This window comes from Ursus arctos, unplaced genomic scaffold, assembly GCF_023065955.2.
Source record: "Ursus arctos isolate Adak ecotype North America unplaced genomic scaffold, UrsArc2.0 scaffold_20, whole genome shotgun sequence".
NCBI lineage: Eukaryota > Metazoa > Chordata > Mammalia > Carnivora > Ursidae > Ursus > Ursus arctos.
Window position 1 is genome coordinate 42,685,695 of NW_026622875.1, and position 22,008 is coordinate 42,707,702.

The 22,008-nt window shown below is 41.8% G+C and overlaps 1 protein-coding gene across 2 annotated transcripts in view; it reads left to right on the plus strand.

The window, feature by feature from the left end:
• Positions 1-13,483: 13,483 nt before the first annotated feature.
• The window catches only part of CMC1 (C-X9-C motif containing 1), a 90,430-nt gene continuing 81,905 nt past the window's right edge, over positions 13,484-22,008 (plus strand). Inside the window, exon 1 of one of the 2 annotated variants that reach the window (XM_026496876.4) lies at positions 13,484-13,713. In XM_026496876.4, the coding sequence (XP_026352661.1) occupies positions 13,695-13,713 (19 nt within the window). In that variant the 5' untranslated portion in view covers positions 13,484-13,694. The remainder of the gene's footprint in view (positions 13,714-22,008) is intronic. The other variant, XM_026496874.4, reaches the window with a different exon arrangement.

Here is a 22,008-nt window from a genome sequence, read left to right on the forward strand (position 1 = left end):
ACTGTTTTCCAGAGTGGCTGTACCAACTTGCATTCCCACCAAGAGTAGGAGGGATCCCCTTTCTCCACATCCTCTCCAACAATTGTTGTCTCTTGCCTTGTCTATTTTTGCCATTCTAACTGGCGTAAGGTGGTATCTCAGTGTGGTTTTGATTTGAATTTTCTTGATGGCTAATGATTTTGAACATTTTTTCATGTGTCTGTTAGCCATTTGTATGTCTTCATTGGAAAAGTGTCTGTTCATATCTTCTGCCCATTTTTTGATTTGTTTATTTGTTTCTCGTGTATTGAGTTTGAGAAGTTCTTTGTAGATCTTGGATACCAGTCCTTTATCTGTAGTGTCATTTGCAAATATCTTCTCCCATTCCGTGGGCTGCCTCTTAGTTGTTTTGACTGTTTCCTTGGCTGTGCAGAAGCTTTTTATCTTGATGAAGTCCCATAAGTTCATTTTATCTTTTCTTTCTCTTGCCTTTGGGGATGTGTCCTGAAAAAGTTTGCTTTGGCCGATGTCATAGAGGTTGCTGCCTATGTTCTCCTCTAGAATTTTGATGGATTCCTGTCTCACATCGAGGTCTTTCATCCATTTGGAGTTTATCTTTGTGTATGGTGTGAGAGAGTGGTCAAGTTTCATTCTTTTGCATGTAGCTGTCCAATTTTCCCAGCACCATTTATTGAAGAGACTGTCTTTTTTCCACTGGATGTTTTTTCCTGCTTTATCAAATATTAGTTGCCCAAAGAGCTGAGGGTCCATTTCTGGGTTCTCTATTCTGTTCCATTGGTTTATGTGTCTGTTTTTGTGCCAGTACCATGCTGTCTTTGTGATCACAGCTTTGTAGTACAGCTCGAAATCCGGCATTGTGATGCCCCCAGCTTTGTTTTTCCTTTTCAACAGTTCCTTGGAGATTTGGGGCCTTTTCTGTTTCCATACAAAGTTAAGGACTACTTGTTCCAGTTCTTTGAAAAATGTCCTCGGTATTTTGATTAGGATAACATTGAAAGTGTAGATTGCTCTGGGTAGCATGGACATTTTAACTATGTTAATTCTTCCGATCCATGAGCATGGAATATTTTTCCATCTTTTTATGTTTCCTCAATGTCTTTCAAGAGTGATTTATAGTTTCTAGAATATAGGTCCTTTACATCTCTGGTTAAGTTAATTCCAAGGTAACGTATGGTTTTTGGTGCTATTGTAAATGGGATGGATTCCCTAATTTCTCTTTCTTCAGTCTCGTTATTCATGTATAGAAATGCAACTGATTTCTGAGCATTGATTTTGTATCCCGCCACGTTACTGAATTGCTCTATAACTTCTAATAGTTTGGGAGTGGATTCTTTTGGGTTTTCCATATAGAGTTATCATGTCATCTGCGAGGAGAGACGTTTTGACTTCTTCTTTGCCGATTTGGATACCTTTGATCCCTTTTTGTTGTCTGATTGCTGTTGCAAGGACTTCTAGTACTATGTTGAATAATAGTGGTGAGAGTGGGCATCCTTGTCGTGTTCCTGATCTTAAGGGAAAGGCTTCCAGCTTTTCCCCATTGAGAATAATATTTGCTGTAGGCTTTTCATAGATGGCTTTTATGAGATTGAGAAATGTACCCTCTATTCCTACACCCTGAAGGGTTTTAATCAGGAAAGGATGCTGTATTTTGTCAAATGCTTTTTCTGCATCAATTGAGAGGATCATATGGTTCCTGAGTCTTTTCTTGTTGATATGATGTATCACGCTGATTGATTTGCAAATGTTGAACCACGCTTGCATCCCAGGTATGAATCCCACTTGGTCATGATGGATAATCCTTTTAATGTACTGTTGGATTCTATTAGCAAGGATCTTGTTGAGGATTTTGGCGTCCATATTCATTAGGGAAATTGGTCTGTAATTCTCCTTTTTGATGAGGTCTTTGCCTGGTTTGGGGATCAAGGTATTATTGGCCTCATAGAATGAGTTTGGTAGCTTTCCTTCTGTTTCTATTTTTTTGAAATAGCTTTAGGAGAATAGGTATTATTTCCTCTTTGAATGTTTGGTAGAATTCCCCAGGAAAACCGTCCGGGCCTGGAGTTTTGTTATTTGGAAGGTTATTTATCACTGACTCAATCTCTTCATAATTAATTGGCCTGTTTAAGAAATCAATTTCTTCCTGTTTCAGTCTTGGTAGTTTATAGGTTTCCAGGAAGACCTCCATCTCTTCCAGATTGCTCAGTTTTTTGGCATATAGCTGTTGATAATAGTTTCTAATAATCCTTCCAATTTCATTGGTGTTGGTCATGGCCTCTCCTTTTTCATTCATAATTTTAATAATATGGGTCCTTTCTCTTTTCTCTTGGATAAGTCTTGCCAGTGGTCTGTCAATTTTATTGATTCTCTCAAAGAACCAGCTTCTAGTCCTGTTGATTTGCTCTACTGTGCTTCTGGTTTCTAATTCATTGATTTCTGCTCTCATCTTGGTCAACTGCTTCCTCGTGAGTGGATTAGGCCTGTCCCTCTGTTGCTGTTCCAGCTTCTTGAGGTGAGAATATAAAAACTGCATTTTAGATTTTTCTATTCTTTTGAGTGAGGCTTGGATGGCTATGTATTTCCCCCTTAGGACTGCCTTTGCAGTATCCCATAGGTATTGGACCGTTGTGTTTTCATTCTCATTGGTCTCCATAAATTGTTTAAGTTGATTTTTGATTTCCTGGTTTATCGAGTCATTCCTGAGCAGGATGGTTCTTAGTCTCCAAGTGTTTGAGTTTCTTCCAAATTTTTCCTTGTGGTTGAGTTCCAATTTCAGAGCGTTGTGGTCTGAGAATATGCAGGAGATAATTTCAATCTTTTGGTATTGGTTGAGACCTGTTTTGTGTCCCAGAACATGGTCTATTCTTGAGAATGTTCCATGGGCATTAGAATAGAATGAGTATTCTTTGGTTCTGGGGTGTAGTGTTCTATATATATCTATGAGGTCCAACTCGTCGAGTATGGCATTCAAAGCCTTTGATTCTTTGCTTAGTCTTTGCCAGGGTGTTCTGTCTATTTCTGATAGTGGAGTGTTGAGGTTCCCTACTATTAATGTATTTTTATCTATATGTCTCTTTATTCTGGTTAAGAGTTGGCTTGTGTATCTTGCTTCTCCCCTGTTGGGGGCATATATATTTATAATTGTCATGTCCACTTGTTGAATACTTCCCTTAAGAATAATATAGTGTCCTTCTGCGTCTCTAACTATAGTCTCTAATTTAAAATCCAATCTATCTGATATGAGAATTGCTACCCCAGCTTTCTTTTGAGGTCCATTTGCATGAAAGATGGTACTCCATCCCCTTACTCTCAGTCTGAATGCATTTTTGGGTTCGAAATGAGTCTCTTGTGGACAGCAAATGGATGGGTCATTTCTTTTTATCCAATCTGCAACCCTGTGGCGTTTTATGGGAGCGTTTAAACCATTTACATTGACACTAAGAACTGAGAGATAGAATTTTAATGATGCCATGTTGCCAGTAAAGTCTTTGTTTGTATCAGTTGTGACTTTCTGTTCTGTATCACTTTTGGGGCCTTTTTACCTTTATAGAACCCCCCTTAATATCTCCTGTAGGGCTGGTTTCATGGTTACAAAATTGGTTAATGACTGGCGATTCTGGAATGTCTTTATTTCTCCATCAATTCTGAATGACAGCCTTGCTGGATAAAGGATCCTTGGCTGCATGTTTTTCTCTGAAAGAGCTTTAAAAATGCCCCCCCCAACCCTTTCTCTCATTCCAGGTCTGTGTAGACAGATCTGACGTAATTCTGATGCCTTTGCCTTGGTACGTGAGAAATTTCTTCCCCCTGGCCGCTTTCAATACTGTATCCTTGAATCTAATATTTGCAAATTGCACTATGACGTGACATGGCGTAGGTTTGTCATGGTTGAGCTTGGGAGGGGTCCTCTCTGCCTCTTGGACACGAATGTTTGTTTCCCTCACTAGATTAGGGAAGTTTTCAGCTACAATTTGTTCAAATATCTCTTCTAGACCTCTGTTTTTCTCTACCCCCTCAGGGATGCCGATGATTCTGACATTGGATCATTTCATTGAGTCAGTAATCTCTCGTAACCTACATTCGTGGGTGTGGATTTTTTTAAGACCAGCTTCTATTTTCATGTTTTCATCTATTAACCCACCCTCCAATTCACTAATACGTTCCTCTGCTTCGGTGACCCTGGCCGTCAGAGCCTGTAGTTTTGCCTGCATTTGGCTCATAGAATTTTTAATTTCTGTCAGATTCGCTCTCATTTCTGTCCTTAGGGATTCTATATTCTCAGTAACCTTTTTGTTAATAGTTTTTTCAATTCTACTCATCATTTTGACCATTGTTACTCTGAATTCCATTTCTGATACTTTGGTTACATCTATATCCATTATTTCTGTGGCAGAGGCCACAGACTCACTGTCTTTTCTTTGCTGGGGGGGGGGCTTCCCCTCTTGTCATTCTAATGAGGAGAGGTTGCGGGGTTGTCCAGAGCCCAAATTATTGACTGGGTCCCAGGCCGTGCCTCTTGTTTTATAGGGATCTTAGGGATGTGGGCTTCTTCTTTAAAGATTTTATTTATTTAGTTATGTGGCAGCCAACCAGCGAGAGAGGGAACAGAAGCAGGGGAGTGGGAGAGGAAGAAGCAGGCTCCCAGCGGAGGAGCCCGATGAGGGACTCCTTTCCGGAACGCCGGGATCACGCCCTAAGCCGAAGACAGGCGCTCAATGACTGCGCCACCCAGGCGCCCGGGTTGTGGGCTTCTTGATTTTTCAGGCTGCCTTCTGTGTTCTGGGGGAGGGGCCTGCCACGCCGATACTCAGGCAACCCTGTTTGGGTAGAGTCTCGGCGTCCCCTGCGAGGGGGGATGGGGATGGGCGCTCCCTGAGCCGGTATTTCCAGGCTTTTGTTCTCTGGCGGCTTTCCCTGGCGGTTTGCTGTGCCTCTTCTGAGAGTCAGAGCAGCAGCGGCCGAATTTCAGCCTCTGTCACAGAACAGAGGGATTGCGGCCCGTTCTCTACTAATGTTCTGACCACTTTAACTCTGTTACTATTGGTGCTGCTCAACCCTGCAGCGTCCCGGGATGTGCGCCCCACACCCGGCGTCCCAGCCCTCACTTCCAGGGCCGGCGCGTCTCTGTCCTTTGTGTTTCTAATGCCGCCAGCCGCCAGCCGCCCTGCGCGCGCTCCCGGATCTCCCAGTCTCAGTCTGGATCCAGTGAGCGCACCTGGATTCCGGTGTTCTGCGAGATGCCTGGTGGCGCGCGCACCCGGCTCACGGTCTCAGTCTGCTGTTTTGCGGGTGCCGTCCGCGAGCCCACCCGCTCCCCCGTGCAGGTGGCTACCACTTCCCGGCGCCCGAACACGGCGGCTCCCTCCCCTTTCCGTTTATCTTCCGATATCTGTGCTCGGTTTCACGGCTCCCCGCTTCGTACCTCAATACTCAGCGCTGGAGATGTTCATTTGTAGAGATCCAGATGCATCTTCCTGCATCTCAGGCTGGTTCTGTGGTTGTTTAGGCTGGTCTGGTACCTATCCAGCTCGACTCAGGGGACCAGCTGAAAAAGGTGTCTCCTACTCCTCCGCCATCTTAACTCCTCCCTCTATGCTTATATTCTATGGGCAATGGGGGAACCATTGCAGGGCTTTGAATTAATCTGGACAATGTCTTTGAGTAGCAAGGAGCAGGAACCAACTTGACCCAGTTTAAACAAAAAGTCAGAAACAGTGAGCAACTGCTCTTTTAGCCTAGAACATGTGCACGTGGATCGTCTTTGACTATCATCCCAGGGAGTAGGAAGGAGGGACAGGGAAAAGTGAAGCAGGGAAGGAGAGAAAGAGAATACACTCATGTGTTAATGAGTGTCCCATTTTACAGGTGACAGGTACTGGATACCATGAGACTGTTGGAGAGGTCTTATAAAATGTGCTTCAGAACTGTCTTTCCAGGGATCAAAAAGTGGGACATATTTATCCATTGGATTCCATTCACTGTTGATCAAGGTGGCCCCACAGGCATTAACTTCCTCGGTACTTTTGTATATGTGCATATGTGTGACTGTTCGGAGGATCCCTATGGGTGTTTCATGTAGTAGTGTCAGAGGGGTACAAGGTACTACTAGCTTGCACCTTATGAAGGTATTCGAAACCTACAAAGGACTAGTGGCCACATGCAAGAACTGGGGCTGAGAAGATTTGGAGTCATGTACAAGACATGTCCTATACACGAGTCTTTGGTGGCTCCAAGAGCCAAGCCCCAGAAAGGGGCTTCATAGAGATGAATCTCAGAGCAGCTACAACCAGAGGTTCAAACTCCATATGGATTTTCTCAGTTTTGAATCTCTGTACCTTTTAGGTGAGGCATCATCTTTCCTCTCTCCTTAGAGATAACTTTCTCTACATGGCACAAAACTTCTCTCTTAATGGCTTCTACATTTTGCAATTTACAATTCTAGCCTCAGGAGACAAACTGATATATTTAGACCCACAGCTAACATTTCCTAGGCAAAATATCATTGGTCTACTTTAGGTCATGTATCCATTCTTAGATAAATGAGTATGGCTAAAGAGAGATGTCCTATAAAGACATGAAAACACTGGTAGAAACCATGTAATAAAGTAGGGGAGGAGCAGTGTCCAAAAGGACAAGATGTCGAGCAGACAGTGTCATAAATGTGTATATCATGTTCTAAGTGAGGGGATGCCTTGACCAGAAATCATATCTTAAAGAATGTAAAACCTGAAAGCTATCTTTAACCAAAGGTCAGAAATGGTGAAATAGAGCCTGAATTCAGGTAGAGGTTAGTGACAGGAGGAGGATAGAAGTGATGCTAAAGAGAAATAGTCAATGGACCATGTGACCCATATTAATTTTACATGGTGCCCCTATATTCTCCATTAACAGGAACTTATGCAACCAACATTTACCTTGCCAGATACCAAGTCCTCTGAGAGATTCTGTAATGGTGCATAAGACAGTCTCTCTCCTCAAACAGCAGAGTCATGTGGCTCAGCAACAGCAATACCTCACTCCTTTAGGAAAAGCTTCATCCGTACCTTGGGATCTCTGGCTCCATGACATAGAATTTATTTATTTTATTTATTTTTTAAGGTTTTATTTATTCATTTGAGAGAGAGAGAGAGAGAGAGAGAGAGAGCATGAGCCGGGGGAGGGGGGGTAAAGAGGCAGAGGGAGCAGGTGAGGGAGAGGGAGAGGGAGAGGGAGAAGCAGACTCCCAGTTGAGCTGGGAGCCCAATGCGATGCTGGGCTTGATCCCAGAACCCTTGGATCATGACCTGAGCTGAAGGCAGACATTTAACCATCTGAGACACCCAGGCACCCCCATGACACAGAATTTAGTTAATGGAATAGATCTGTGCAAGCACTCTTCTTTACTGAAGGTCAAGACCTGAGCTTTTGGGAGCTCTTCATTTGGACTTACTGCTTAATGTCCTATTGATAAATATACCAAAATCGATGACATAGGTTTGTTTTGACTGGGCATAGCACTAGTGAGAAAGCATCAAAACCTGATAGCAATTCTCATTTTTATCCCCTTGCATGTCGATGTGGCTCCAACTACTAGTGGCCAATCTAGCTATTTCAACCATATTTGTTATTCATGATGGTTACCCTATGCCTATTCTATACAGAAAAATGCTGTCAACTATGACCCCATTGTTTTTCTCTTGTTGAATAATAATTTTTAAAGAGTTACTTCAAATATAAGCATTAATGTTTATGTTTATCTTTTGGAAGTCAAACTAATTTCTCCCTCTGGGCTCCCACATCATCTTCTATCATGTTGAACTGTAATTACTGGTCCATGAGTTTGTCTTATGCCCCCTGTACTGAGTTCCTTAAGGGAAAGGACGTCATCTTATTTATTTTTTCCAGGACTCAGCACAGTGCATGGCACATAGTCCTCTGATTTGGGGGAGGAGTGGGTAAGGAATTCAGGAAGTTTGTCCTCTGTCACATGAATAGTGCAGAAACATCTGGAATAAGTTGTTAGAGTTTTCACTAACTTTATTTCCCCTAACTAAGCAAAAGATCCTTGAGATGTTTTCAGGGCAGCTGGCCATCTAAGCAGAATGTCCCTGCTCTTTAAAACTCAGTGTACAATGAAAAGCACTTCTTTTTTTGTTTGTCAAGTTTGCCAGCTCCTGTGAGAAATTCTACAAAGGATCATAGCATTGGCACAGGACCAAGGGAAGAGAAATCCAATATAAGTCATGTCATAGTTTTCTCATTATCTTTATTACTTTTTTTTTTTTTTTAGTATTTTTTTAGGAATAAAGGTCTGTGACCCCAGAAAAAATTGTGGTCTGTCTTAAAGGAGGCCACCCAGAAAACAATTCACAGTAAAAACAAAACATAAAATATAAAAAGCCTTCTACAGAGGTGAGAGGTGATTTTTTTTTCACACTTTTTTTTTTTTTCTCACCTGATAAGTGATAGGGCACACTGTTAAATCTCCTTTGTTCATTTGGAGGGTGTTCACATAATACTGATTTAAACATATCGTTACCCAGATTTCAGTCTTGAAGGCAGAGTAGCTCTGAAGTATTACATAAAAAACAAAACAAAACAAAAAAAACAAAACAAAACAAAACAAAAAAAACAACAACAAAAAAATCCACCCTGAATATAGCACAATAGTTCAAAAGGGCAGTTTCTAAAAGTAAAAGATAATCATCACAATAACAATAGCTAGAATTTAGCAACAGCTTACCATGTGCTAGGAACCACTATCACTGTTTGTTGTAAGTCTTCTTTAATGCTCAAATCAATTATGCAGAGATGGTGTGATTGAGGACACTGAGACTCCGGAGGAGAAAAAATTTACCAAATGTAAATTAGAAGTAAGACAGCAGGTATGTGGATATATACAACAGCATGAATGAGTCTCACGGCTATTGAGCTGAGCAAAAGAAGCCAGATATGATAGACTACACTGTAATAATGTTTACATAAGTTCGAGACTGGGCAAAATTAATACATTTTCATAGAAGTCAGGAGAGTGGTTATTTTTATGAGGGGGGTTTCACTAGGAGGAGGTATCAAGGAACGTTCTTGGATGCCTAGAAATGCTCTAGGTGTTGACAGAGGTAGAGTTCAAAAGTATATACATACATTCGGGTGCCTGGGTGGCTCAGTCGTTAAGTATCTGCCTTCGGCTCAGGGCATGATCCCAGAGTCCTGGGATCGAGCCCCATATCAGGCTCCTCCACTGGAAGCCTGCTTCTTCCTCTCCCACTCCCCCTGCCTGTGTTCCTTCTCTCGCTGGCAGTCTCTCTCTCCGTCAAATAAATAAATAAAATCTTAAAAAAAAAAAGTATATACATATGTAAGAACTCATTCAGCTGCTCAAAGATTTGTGCCCTTTTCTGTAGATAAGTTATAGCTCAATAAAACAGTTAAAAAGTAAAAGAAGGCAAGAGGAATTAGAATTTAGCTCTGTTTTGTTCCACAGCTCCTGTCTTTCCATGAGACACTCCTCCGGAAGTCAGTTTCAAGTTTCTATGGTCAACACAGACTCTTAGCCATTTTTCTGGGATAGTGCATAGAAAAGTCCCCACAGATATTTCTTAAACTATTGCAAGTAGGCTCATGCGATGGATAATGTAGAGTACAAGCAGGTTGTTGATGAAAGGATGATGTAATAAGCTGGAACTCGACTATCAGGGGCTTTGTGAACCTCGTCCAAGGGAAGTGTTTGGATTTTATTTAGATGAGGAACCACTTGAGATTTTATATAAGAAATTTTATTATCGTATTTGCTGTTGGGGGCGAAGTGAGTTCTTAAGAGCAGATGGGAGGAGAAACAGCCTTGGAACAGAGAACAAGTTAGGAGACTGTCATAAACATCTCTGCAAAAGCGGGGAGATGTTGGACTGAGTCACAACAGTGCGGTTGGCAGATGAAATTAAAAGATTTGTTAAATAGTCAGGTGGATGTTGTGATCAGTTGGGTGTGGGCAATGGGGGACAGACGGGAGCTGATTGAAGTGGCTAGGTGGACTGAGCCATAGCAGGGCAGAGCCTATTTAACCACCGGAAAGACAGGCACAAGGTATGTTGCTCTGGGGAGAAGCTAAAGCTAGGCAAGTTGTCAGGGCTCTAGCCAAGTGATTTGGGATTCCAGAAAGCGTTCTGGTTCTTGTAAAGAACTAGACTGTTATAATAGGCTGGATCTGTGTCCCCCAAAATTCATGTGCTGAAGTCCCAAGCCCAGTACCTGAGGATGTGACTGTATTTGCAGATAGGGTCTTTAAAGAGGTAATTAGGGGCGCCTGGGTGGCACAGCGGTTAAGCGTCTGCCTTCGGCTCAGGGCGTGATCCCGGCGTTATGGGATCGAGCCCCACATCAGGCTCCTCCACTATGAGCCTGCTTCTTCCTCTCCCACTCCCCCTGCTTGTGTTCCCTCTCTCGCTGGCTGTCTCTATCTCTGTCAAATAAATAAATAAAATCTTTAAAAAAAATTTTTTTTAAAAATAAAAGAAATAAAGAGGTAATTAAGTTAAAATGCGGTCATCAGGGTAGGCCCTAATCCAATATGACTGGTCTCCTTATTTTAATAAAAGGAAATTTGGACACAAACACCCACATCCTGAAGACTATATGAAGAGACAGGGAGAAAATGGCCATCTGTAAGCTGAGAAGAGAGGCCTCAGAAGAAACCAAACCTACGGATACCTTGATCTTGGACTTCTAGCTTCCAATTGTGAAAAAAATTAGTTTCTGTTGTATCAGCCACCCATTCTGTGGTACTTTGTCAGGGCAACCCTAACAAGCTAATATAAGTGTCAACCTGGACCTAAGTCCATTCAAATGGGGGAAGGCACAGGCCCTGGGGGACCAGGGCCTAAATCGTGGGGCTTCTAGTATTCTTCCAAATGTAATTCTCGTTGGCTCAAAGACAGGGCAGAGCAGAGCTATAGGTGAAAAGTCTTCAGTTCTGACGTTGGGCAGAGTTGGAAGCAAGCAGGGGCTGACTATGTCAACCTTTAAAAATAACTAACTGGATATCCACATAGAGCAAAAAGGTAGGCTAGATCTAGTCAGAATTGATGCAGTAAACAATGAAGATATTTATTTGTACTGCAAATTCCTTAGATATTAGACTAAGTGATATGTATGTGTGTGTGCATTCTTGTCTAGTCTATATACTAAGCAGTTCACTTCTCTTTGCTTTTGTATGCTCACAGATCAGCTGCGGTCCTTGCCCCCTTGGGTCACTGTAATTTCCTCCTAACTGGTCCCTCTGTCTGTTTTGCTCTCCAATAGTGAGGATCAAGGGCAGATAATTTGAAGCACAAATAGGTGTATTGCCATGATTTTCTCATTTGTCTGCATACTTTTGCCAAGGAACGGAGTCACCTAGAAATCCTTCTTGACTCCTTCCTTGTTCTAGTCTCCTAAGTCGATCACGAAGAATGGATTCTTCCTTTCCAGGTACATTCGCATCCATCCTTTCTTTTACATTGCCACATATACTAGTTCAGGCTCTTTTCAGATCCTGCCTGAATTCCAATAGCCTGAATTCTTATCCTCTGCTTAACCTCTGGCTCCCTCCTCACCATCTATATCTAGCCTACACAAAATCTTTAAAAGACATCACTTTGACCACAAGGCTATTTTTCTACTTGTTAACCGTCGACAGCGCCTGACTGATTATAGCAACAAATTCAAACACTCCTCAGCCTAATGTTTAAGGCTTTGGGACTCTGGCCTCTTCTAACATTTTCAGTGTCATTTATAACTATCCTAGCTTCTGAAATCCTCAAACCAATGGTTTCAGGCATTGCCCTCCACCATGCCTGCCACACAGCCCTGCTTCCTAACCCTAACTTTTGCATATAGTAAGGATAGTGCCCATGTAAGTGTTTTTTTTTAAGTGAGTTGATTTAGATAAAAAATATTAAATAATGATGGTTCAAGTGATAGTTATGGCAAAAACTATAAGACATGGTTTTTCAATGACTGAAACAGTGTTAAATGATATCACATTCCTTACAATGATTTTACAACTTAGAAACTAAAGTCTAGAGAAACGTTGGAATTTCTTCAAGTCACAAACATAATATGTTGTGATGCAGGATTCAGGTAGAGGTATTTAGGTCTCTAAAGCTCTCCGTGATGTCCTTTTGCATATAGGAAGATTTAGTTTAATTACCTAAGTGTGAGTGTCTGGCTTGTGTTTTTATACCCCTGCCTCATCTCCTTACAAAGATTTATTTTCTAAATGAAATCCACCACCTCCAGAAAAAGAAAAGGGGCACCAGAATAAATCTGATATGTTTCAAAACACATTTATAAAACACACAAGAAAACAGACCTGCTTTCCTGCCTGGCTGAGTGAAACATTAATTCTTCACCTTGGCATCTCAACCTACAGCTGTAATAAGGGCCGTTATGCCCAAATAGGCCCTTAAACGGAAGACCTGCTGAGCAGAGACCCACTTTCCCAGCCCTGCTCAACTGCGGCTGCTTTTTCTGCCAACTGACCAGGCTGAAGCAGCAGCAGGGGAGGAGGGACTGCAGGTAGGTGGGGAGGGGATCATTTTGAAAGCTCTAAATCCCTCCCAGGGAAGAAGCAGCTGCTCCTTGTTTTTCTAACATCTGTCCCATCTGTCCCCGGCTGCACCTCACCCTTTGGAGGCTCGAACTAGCTAAACGTGGATATGACAAGGAAGCATTTCTGAAGGCTGGTTGGTGAGTGGAAATGAGCATAACTGCCACCAAAGTTTCTTTTATCGAGAAGAGGTCAGCTGGGGTTCTCCAGGAGCATAGCTATCACCTTTCTTCATCTCTCTCAAAAACATACAGCTTTAATTGACAGAATCGGGATTTGTAACATCACGCAAATCAGGCTGTACGCTCTAAGGATATTTCCTAGCGCCCAATTTTTTATTCCCTCTCCGGGGGAGCCACAGGCTGCTGATCTGTGGGACAAATAATGACACTGCACGAATATACCACCTCTATAGTAGAACAAGTTGTGTATATCTCACAAGTGTGGAGTTTATCACATTTAACAGCGTGTTGCTTGTATCTGACTCCCCTGCCAACACGATACTCCTCGAGAATAGGGACCTTATTTTTATTGTTATTTACCCCTCGTATTCAGAACCCGTGGCTGGAACCTGACGGGCATTAAATAGACATTTATGAATGAATGAACGTTAACGAAGAAAAAATAAAGGAACAGGATGATTCATTCCGTTCTCCGAAGGCGGACGTGGAGGGAGGGGCTTGGCCGTGAACCTAGTCGCCACGTGAGGCGCACTCCCAAAGGCCCACAGCTTCTACTCTCGTCTCCGCAGACCCGAGTCTGCAAGCGGGTGCTCACGCTCCTTTCCAGGCGAGGCTGCGCTCGTCTGAGACAGTCCCGCCTCCAAGGCGCGCGAGGCTACGTCCCCTTCCCGGTCATCCCCTCGGAGCTGTCAGTTCCACCTCAGTTACAGGCTTCGGGGCGGGGCCAGGAGGGCGCAGGCGTAATGGGCGGCGGAAGTAGCGACTAGGGAAATAAGAAGGAAGGAAAGAGGCCTGCCGAGCTTTGCGGAGGACTCCGCGCTCCTCCTCCGCCGCCTCCTCCTCCCGCGGGAAGCTCCGGGCAGCCGCACGTGCCGCCCAGCCCAGGCTCCTCCCCTTCCCTCCCCCGGCCCGGGAGCGGCCAGGCGCTGCTTTCCTCTCCGCCTGCCGAGATGGCGCTCGACCCCGCAGGTACGGGGGCGGGACGCGGGGGTTGCTGAGGAGTAGCGGCCCGGGTCCCTAACCGCGGCGCTGCGGTTGAGGGCAGGCCTGGGAAAGGGGCCGAGCGCTGAGGTTGCACCGCTTCCGCAGACGTCAGTTCACGCCCGGCCGGCCTGCCGCCTTAGGGTTTCTGGCGGCCCCAACTTCTTCCCTGCAATGTTCGGTCTTCTTCCCGCTCCTTGGGGTTAGGGTTAGGTGAAAGGCGGTGGGTTTGCTGTATAAGCTCTCGTCCATTTGTGGTTTACACATTTCCTTCTTAACGCGATGGGTCTCTTCATCATCTTTTTCACCCCTTTGGGGCACTGAGTCCTTTAAATATCTGTTATCTAACTTAAAAGCGATAATCCAAAAGACCCATCATTGTGGCAAGAGTCAGTTTCTTGAGAAAGGATCCCCAAGGTTTTGGTCAACATTATTTTAACTTTAGTGTTTCCACCCCACTTCCGTTTGCAGCAGTAGTTTCAGTTTCCCTCGAATTCCCGTCTTTAAAGAAGCACACCTGCGGTGTCCTTGCTTTAAGCTATTTATGTTATGGAAGTTCACCCGAGGTATCTTTATAGGGTATTCATGTAAATATAGGGAACTTCAGTTTTGAAGGGAATGGTAATTGGTCTAGTCCACCCCCTTCATTTTATGAATATGAAAACTTGAGGCATTGGGAGGAGTAGTAATGGCTTCAAACCTTTGGAGATTCAGAAATGGAAGAGTCATTTTGGTGGCTCTCAAGGAGAGCGGAAAGTGTATGTAGCCAACAAATAATACTATTTATTGAATGCTTTATTATCAAGCTAAGTATTCTTGGTTGTCCAGCAATAGTGTGTGGTATGATAGATAGTATTATCTCCCTTTTATGGATTAGGAAACAGGTGGAGAGAGAATCAGGGACTACTCTAAAGCATAAAAGAATTTCTGGAACACCTAATGATCATACCAGTATTGGGCCAGATGGTTAGATTAGACTTTATGAGGCAGTTAACAATTGATCTGGGCTTTAACGGATAATGTCCAGTGTTTGGAGTTGGAGAAGAGGCAGCAGAATGAGGAAATGTATGGGCAGTAAAGTGCACTGTGTGATGTTTGGTTGCAGGATGGAAATAAGGGCTGGGTAAGGAAAATTAGGTTAGAAAGTAGATTAAACTGTATTACAATAGCTCCACAGCCAGCGTGGAGGCCATTGTGGGGCTTGAGCTCACAACCCTGAGATCTAGACCGGAGCTGAGATCAAGAGTTGGAAGCTCAAGTGACTGAGCCACCCAGGTGCCCCATATTTCTAGTATTTCGGAGCTGAAAGTGATATTCAAAGCAGTCTCATACAAATGAGGAAACAGACACGGAGAGATCAAAGGCTTTCACATGTCTATATTCTTGAATTTAGATCCATGAGGAAATTTAGGGAAAAAATCATACTTGCCTTTTTTTTTTTTTTAAAGATTTTATTTACTTACATATTTGACACAGGGAGAGAGAGGGCACACACAAGCAGAAGGAGTAGCAGAGGGAGAGGGAGAAGCAGGCTCCCAGCTGAGCAGGGAGCCCGACGTGGGGGTCAATCCCAGCACACTGGGATCCTGACCTGAGCCAAAGGCAGACGCTCAACCAACTGAGCCACCCAGGCGCCCCATCCACTTTTTTACTGTCCAGTTACTCTTAACACACTCAAATCTTGTGGTATGCCCAAGGCTACCCAGCTAATTGCTGGTAGAGTCAAGTCTGGAATAGAACTCCGTAATTCATTCCAGGCCATTGTTATAGACCATGCCTCTGTTGGAGTTTTTAGTGATTAACAAACATGTGCCTGTTACATGTCACAAGCATACAATGATAGAAGACAACAGTCCACCCCTCTGCCCCCATATACATTTTGCCAGATTATGATAAGCGTTATGAAAAAAAATAAGCAGTGTCATATGGTAGGTGGTGAAGAGAGGACTACCTCAGACTGGTCAGTGAAGAGCTCTATGAGGAAGTGTTGTTTGAATTGGAATCTGAAGGACAAGATAAAGTACTTAGGTGAAGAGGTAGGGAAAAAGTATGCCAGGCAGTCAGATGCTTAAATATTTGCCATAAATGAGGGCCAGAGTGGTGGAGATCCATAATGGGAGATGTTGGAAAAGTAGGCAGGAGCTAGATGCTGCCCGGCCCTGAAGCATTTGGAGATTTCTAAAGAGGGCAGTGACTAATATAAATTATGTCTTTACTACCCTGACTGCAGTGGTAAGCATGCACTATGGAGGGGTCCTGAGTGGAAGCAAGGAGACAGGTTAAGAGATGGTGGCAGTAGTCCAGGCCAGAGATGTTAGTGTCGTAGTCTGGAATGGTATTAGAAAAGCTGGAAAAGAATATAAAGCTTATTCGGTTGATGTTTTGGAGGAGCAATGGAGAAGACCTGCTGTTGCATTGAATAAAGGTGGTCAGGGAAAGGGAGGCCTTAAGGATAATTAGTAGGTTTTTTACCAACTGGGTGGCTGATGATGGTCAAATCTAACAGTATGATCATTGGAAACTTGATAAAAGCAGGGACGGAAGCAAGATTGAATGGGAAGGAAGAAAGTGGAGTTTGCAAGTTGGAAGTTTTAAATTTTTCTGGTCTGTTTAAATTCCAGAATAAAAATATATTAAAGCCAGTTTTGTGTTTTTTTTAACTTCATTTTTGTTCGGTTCCTGAGTCGAAGTATAGGTTCACATTTTGATATTTCTCTTTTTATACAGTGGTATGTACCCATACTAGTAGTTACATCATATGAGGTTTACGTAGCAAAGTCTGTCTTCCCACTGGTTTATGTGAGATTTTTAAAAATCTTTTTTTATTAAGTTTTTAATTTTATTTCCAGTATAGTTGACAGTGTTATGTTAGTTCCAGGTGTGCACTATAGTTGATTCAACAATTCTATACATTACTCAGTGCTCATCAGGATACGTGTAGTCTTTAATCCCTACCACCTATTCCAGTCCTTCCTCCACCTACCTCCCCTCTGGTAACCATCTGTTTGTTCTCTGTAGTTAAGAATCTGTTTCTTCATTTGTCTCTGTTTCTCTCTCTTTTTTTTTTCTTTTGCTTGTTCGTTTTGTTTCCTAAATTCCACATTAGTGAAATCATATGGTGTTTGTCTTTCTCTGACTGACTTATTTTGCTTACCAAAATCATACTCTCTAGCTCCATCCATGTCCCAAATGGCAAGATTTCATTCTTTTTTATGGCTGAATAATGTTCCATTGTGTATGTATATACTACATGTTCTTTATCCATTCATGTACGGATGGACACTTGGGCTGCTTCCATAATTTGGCTATTGTAAATAATGCTGCTATGAACATAGGGGTGCATGTATCCCTTTGAATTAGTGTCTTGAATTTTTTGGGTAAATACCTAGTAGTGTGATTGCTGGATTGTAGTTCTATTTTTAAGTTTTGGCGGAATCTCCGTACTGTTTCCATAGTGGCTGTACCAGTTTGGATTCCCACCGACAGTGCATGAGGATTCATTTTTCTCCACATCCTCTCCTGCACTTGTTTCTTGTGTTTTTGATTTTAGCCATTTTGACAGGTATGAGGTGATGTCTCACTGTAGTTTTTTGATTTGCATTTCCCTGATGATGAGTGATGTTGAACATCTTTTCACATGTCTTGGTCATTTGCATGTCTTCTTTGGAAAAATGTCTGTTCATGTCTTCTGCCTATTTTTTTAATTGGGTTATTTGGTTCTCTGGTGTTGAGTTGTATGAGTTCAATATATACTTTGGATACTAACCCTTTATCAGATATGTCATTTGCAAATATCTTCTCCCATTCAGTAGGTTGCCTTCATTGGTTAATGTTAGATTTTTAAAGATCTTTATACAAATTTGATCTGCATTTGGCAACAGCTTTTAACTAACTTTGTAGGGTCCATTTTTCTCAAGAAACTCTGAACCCAGCATTGAAATGCAGTTTACCTACTTACTCTTATATGTAGTTTTATTGGAACTATTTTCCTTTTTGTTACTGTAGAGGTAATAAGGGCACTCTTTGTACATTTATCAGGTGTAATTATCTTCATTATTTTCTCTTACTATTTGAATGCAGAGAGAAACAGCTGGAGGGAGTCAGCAACACCCAAGAAAAGTGGCTGTGGAAAGAGATTAATATTTGTAAAAAAAATACTCCTATGTGGGTTGCACTCCTGAATATTCAGATTTAATTTACTAAGCCTCTGACATTTTAAAATAGTCCATAGACAGTTCTAATATGCAGAGTAGAGGAGGAACCACTGTTCTGAACGCTTCCACTTTTATTGACTTATTCTTCAGCTTTGTTTTCTTATCAGTTTAATCTTCCTATTTCCAGAGAAAATTATTCCTACGTTTTTAGCCATGAATGGGACCTTTGATGGCATAGTAATGGTTCAGAAACATACAGTATAGCTCATTCTCGTATAATAGGACTTAAGCAGAGTCTAGTCCAAGTTATAGTTGCCAATTTAGAACCCCTTCTACAAGTATTATATATTTTAAGAATCTAGTCAGACTTAAGTGATTGAAAATTTAAATGGTTGTGTATTTTGAATGCATAACACATGATCACCTATAGGAACAATTTGAAAAGTGGTGCTCGTTAAAGTAGAATTTTCAAAAAGGTAAAATTATTACTCATGCAGATACAAAACGAATAGGTGTTGAAGATCTTCTTCAACTCATTAATTAGTGAGGGAAGCAGTAAAGTGTAAAACAGTCCAGAAAGCATTTGAGAAGCTAGATGCATAGACAGTTTCATAGATTACTTGCTTAGATAAAAGAAAAATGGTTAGTTTACAGCAGGACCATACACTGTAATCTTTGGGGTTTTCTTTTCCACTGGTCAGAAATTATTTCTTTCAACAAAGTTCTAGACATTAACTTCCTTCTGTAGCAACTTGTTAAAGGGCCTGGTAATGGAAAGTCAAGCCCAGGGCTGTACTGAAAGAACACCCAGCTATTCCTTTGCTATTTGCAGATTCCACAGAATTTTCCAGCATGATTATATTCCCACATGACAACCTACAGAAACCTGGGCCTGATCATTTTGATTACTTTCTCTAATAACCAGAAGAGATTCCTTTCTCCTTTTTTTTCTTGTACCATTCCCTCTTTCAGCGGGCTAGCTAGTTCGTCTTCTCTCATCCATTAGTGTGGATTTGTTCTCTAACTTTGTGTGGTGGAGCAATAGCAGCAGCGAGAAGTTTCCTTAATCAAGTGTGTGTGTCCCCCTAATGGTGTTTTCCAGAAATCTAATTAGGGGAGGACGATAGGACAGCAAGGGCTCAGGGAATGGAAAGTGGAGTCAGGAATTTCATGGCATCCCATGAGTAGATGTTGAAGCTGTGTCTTAGGAAGTTGTCCTCGTGGCAGTTCTTGGAGTATTGGAATTATAGGGGTTCTTTAGTGGCTCCTGGGGATGTAGGTAGATTAGCTTTAGCTAATTAAATCCACTGGGAATTTTTAAGTTAGACATCTAAATGGGTTTGAAGACTCTTTTCCGAGCACTGTGTGATTAATATATAAAAGGTTATGTAACTGATTAGAAAAATTGTGATTTTATTATTGCTTCTATGGCTCTGTAGTATTCTCTTAGACATACATTAAATTGGTGGTTCAGAGCTAAAAATCGGTTTAACTTGTGAATTTTATATATTTCTAAACTCGAAGTATATTTGTTATAGGAGTTGTGAATCACAAATCATGAAATGTTTTGTCAACTAGCTCAAGGAATTTGAATTTTATCCTGAGAACAATGGGAAGATGCTGCAGATTTTCAGGCAAATAGAACTTTCCTTCATTTTCTGTTTATCTGACTTTTCATCAGATCCAGGTTATTTGTTCTTGGCAGAATACTGCCTAAGTGGCGATGTGTCTTTTCTCACGGTATCATATCTGGAGGTACATGATGTCTGTCTGTCTCTCGTAGGTGATATTAAATTTGATCACCCAGTCAAGGGCTTTGTCCCATTTCTTTTTTTTCCCTCTTGCCATTAATTACTAATCTATGTGGAGACCACTTAAGACTACACAAATACCCATTCCTCATCAAAAAATTCCCCTTTGATGTGGTATCCATTGATGATTTTTGCCTGATTCAGTCTTTCCTATAGTGGTTGCAGAATGGCGATTTTCTGCCTCTAGCAGTCTCTCCACATTTATTAGGTGGTTGTTGACATTTCGATATAAGCCAGAGACTAGTTTGTTTCTTGTTTATTGATTTGTAGGTTAATTACGGATGTGGACTCATGAATTCCTATTTTTCCAGTGGTTTATAACTTGTTACTGTATGTAATTATTTTGGCGCTCACATTTTCCCAGATTTGGCCAGTGAGAGCGTTCCTTCAGACTGGCTTCTGGGTCCTTGTGATATGCTCCCATCCTTTTTTGGAGCGTTTCCTTTTTTCTCACTCAAAGTATTTCTGGCTCATGTTGTACCTGTTCTGGCCTGTCCATAGAATTAGTCCTATCTCTAACAAACCCTGGTTCCTTTATTTCGGCATGACATTAGAGAACAAGGTCTGGGGACCATTGGATGTTTTACATGAAAGTGATTTATGAATGGTGTGCTCTTAGGAAAAAAACCTGTGAGGGACTGTGGGGAACAGGACAGGGAAGGGGAGGAAGCTGGGCAAGGATGTGGTTTCAGGGAAGGCCTGTCTCAGCCTGATCAGCTCTGGTGCAACGCGAAGTGCAGGGCTTGTCCTTCGGAGGCAAGGGCACAGGGCTTTTGTGCCCTCTGTCAGTCCTTGCCCACTGCAGGAGATGGGAAAGGGGCAGCAGGAAGGAAAGCTGGAATGTGCCACCATGCCCAGGGGCAGTTCTGAAAAGGTTGCAGGTGTGAGTGCTTCTGCATTCTGCTGCAGGGGGGATTCCAGCTTTCTCCAAAAAATCATTTATCTGAAGCTCCTAGGAACCTTTGTTCAGGTAGTGAGAGTTTGGATAGTGATCGGTCAGGTAGGAAGGGCTACTTGCACAAATACATAAATACACACAGGTGTGCGTACTGACTCCAGGTGTGAATATCATGGGGTTGTGGTGATGACATTGGCCTAAGATATACCTAGCTTCTGCCAAACTGTGCTTTGTTTTTTTCCCTCTAGGCCATTTGACATGCTGTTCTTTCTTTTTAGAATTTTCCCTCTCTTCCCCGTCCCCAAATCTGTCCTATTCTCGTTCATTTTTCATATCTCACTTTAGAATCATTTACGTAGGAAGCTTTACCTGATTGTTACCACCCCGCATCTTTCGAAAAACAATTTTAAAATTGTTTGAGATTTTTAAAAACTACCAAAATATCAAATAGCCTGGGTATACAGTTTTTCATTCTAGACTAGAGTTTTTACCTTGAGGAATAAAGTGAAACTTATAGATGTGATTTGTCTGTATGTGTCCCGTGATTTGAGAGATGAAGAAAAGCATCGTGTGGAGAATGAGAATATTCAGCTGTGTAGTAAACAGTAAATATTTTTCATATGATTTCACCTCTTTAAGTTTATCAGACACTAGATGATGGGAGAAGATAAACCAGTTAATTACATCTAGACATTAAGAGATTGCCCACCAATGGGCGGTGGGGGGAGCACTGTCCTGTTATGAAAATAGCACCCAATTGAATGGGGATATTCAATTAGTAATGATATCTTTTTGTTTTAGACTTTGCCATCAACCTTAGGCCCAGTTCTAAATGGCATAATCTCAGGTTGGAGGATAAGGGGTAGGGAGAGTAAGGTTTATCAGATAACTGTGAAAGCTACTTTAAACCTTAAACTTTTATGATTTTTAAATACTTGCAGTTGGTCTCAGGGGATTCTTGACTCAGCACAGAAGGTTCACCACAGGAAAAAACAACTTCAAGCTTATGTTCCATTGACTGGATGAGGGTGTTAATAGCATATTTGTAGAATTCCCTAAGTTTATAGATGTCAAAAATATTACCTTTTACTTGCCCAAATAAGAACACTGATTCCCAGAGTAACCTTCTTCCCCACCAGCCTGGATTATCTTTTAACATTTTTAAGTAAAGAGATTGAGGGGAAAGTTTTTTGTTTTTTGTTGTGTGTTTTTTTTTTTTTTTTTTTTTTAAAAACATGATATTTAATATCCTGCATTGTATTTTTGCTGAGGAACTGTTACTGGGAGTTTTTTGTTTTTTGTTTTTGTTTTTGTTTTTTTTAACAGATCAAAGGCTGTGTTAATTAAGCATGATGAATTAAAATCCTGAGTTTCAGGTGTTTATGCAACAGAATAAAGAACTAGCCTGCTTTACTCATCA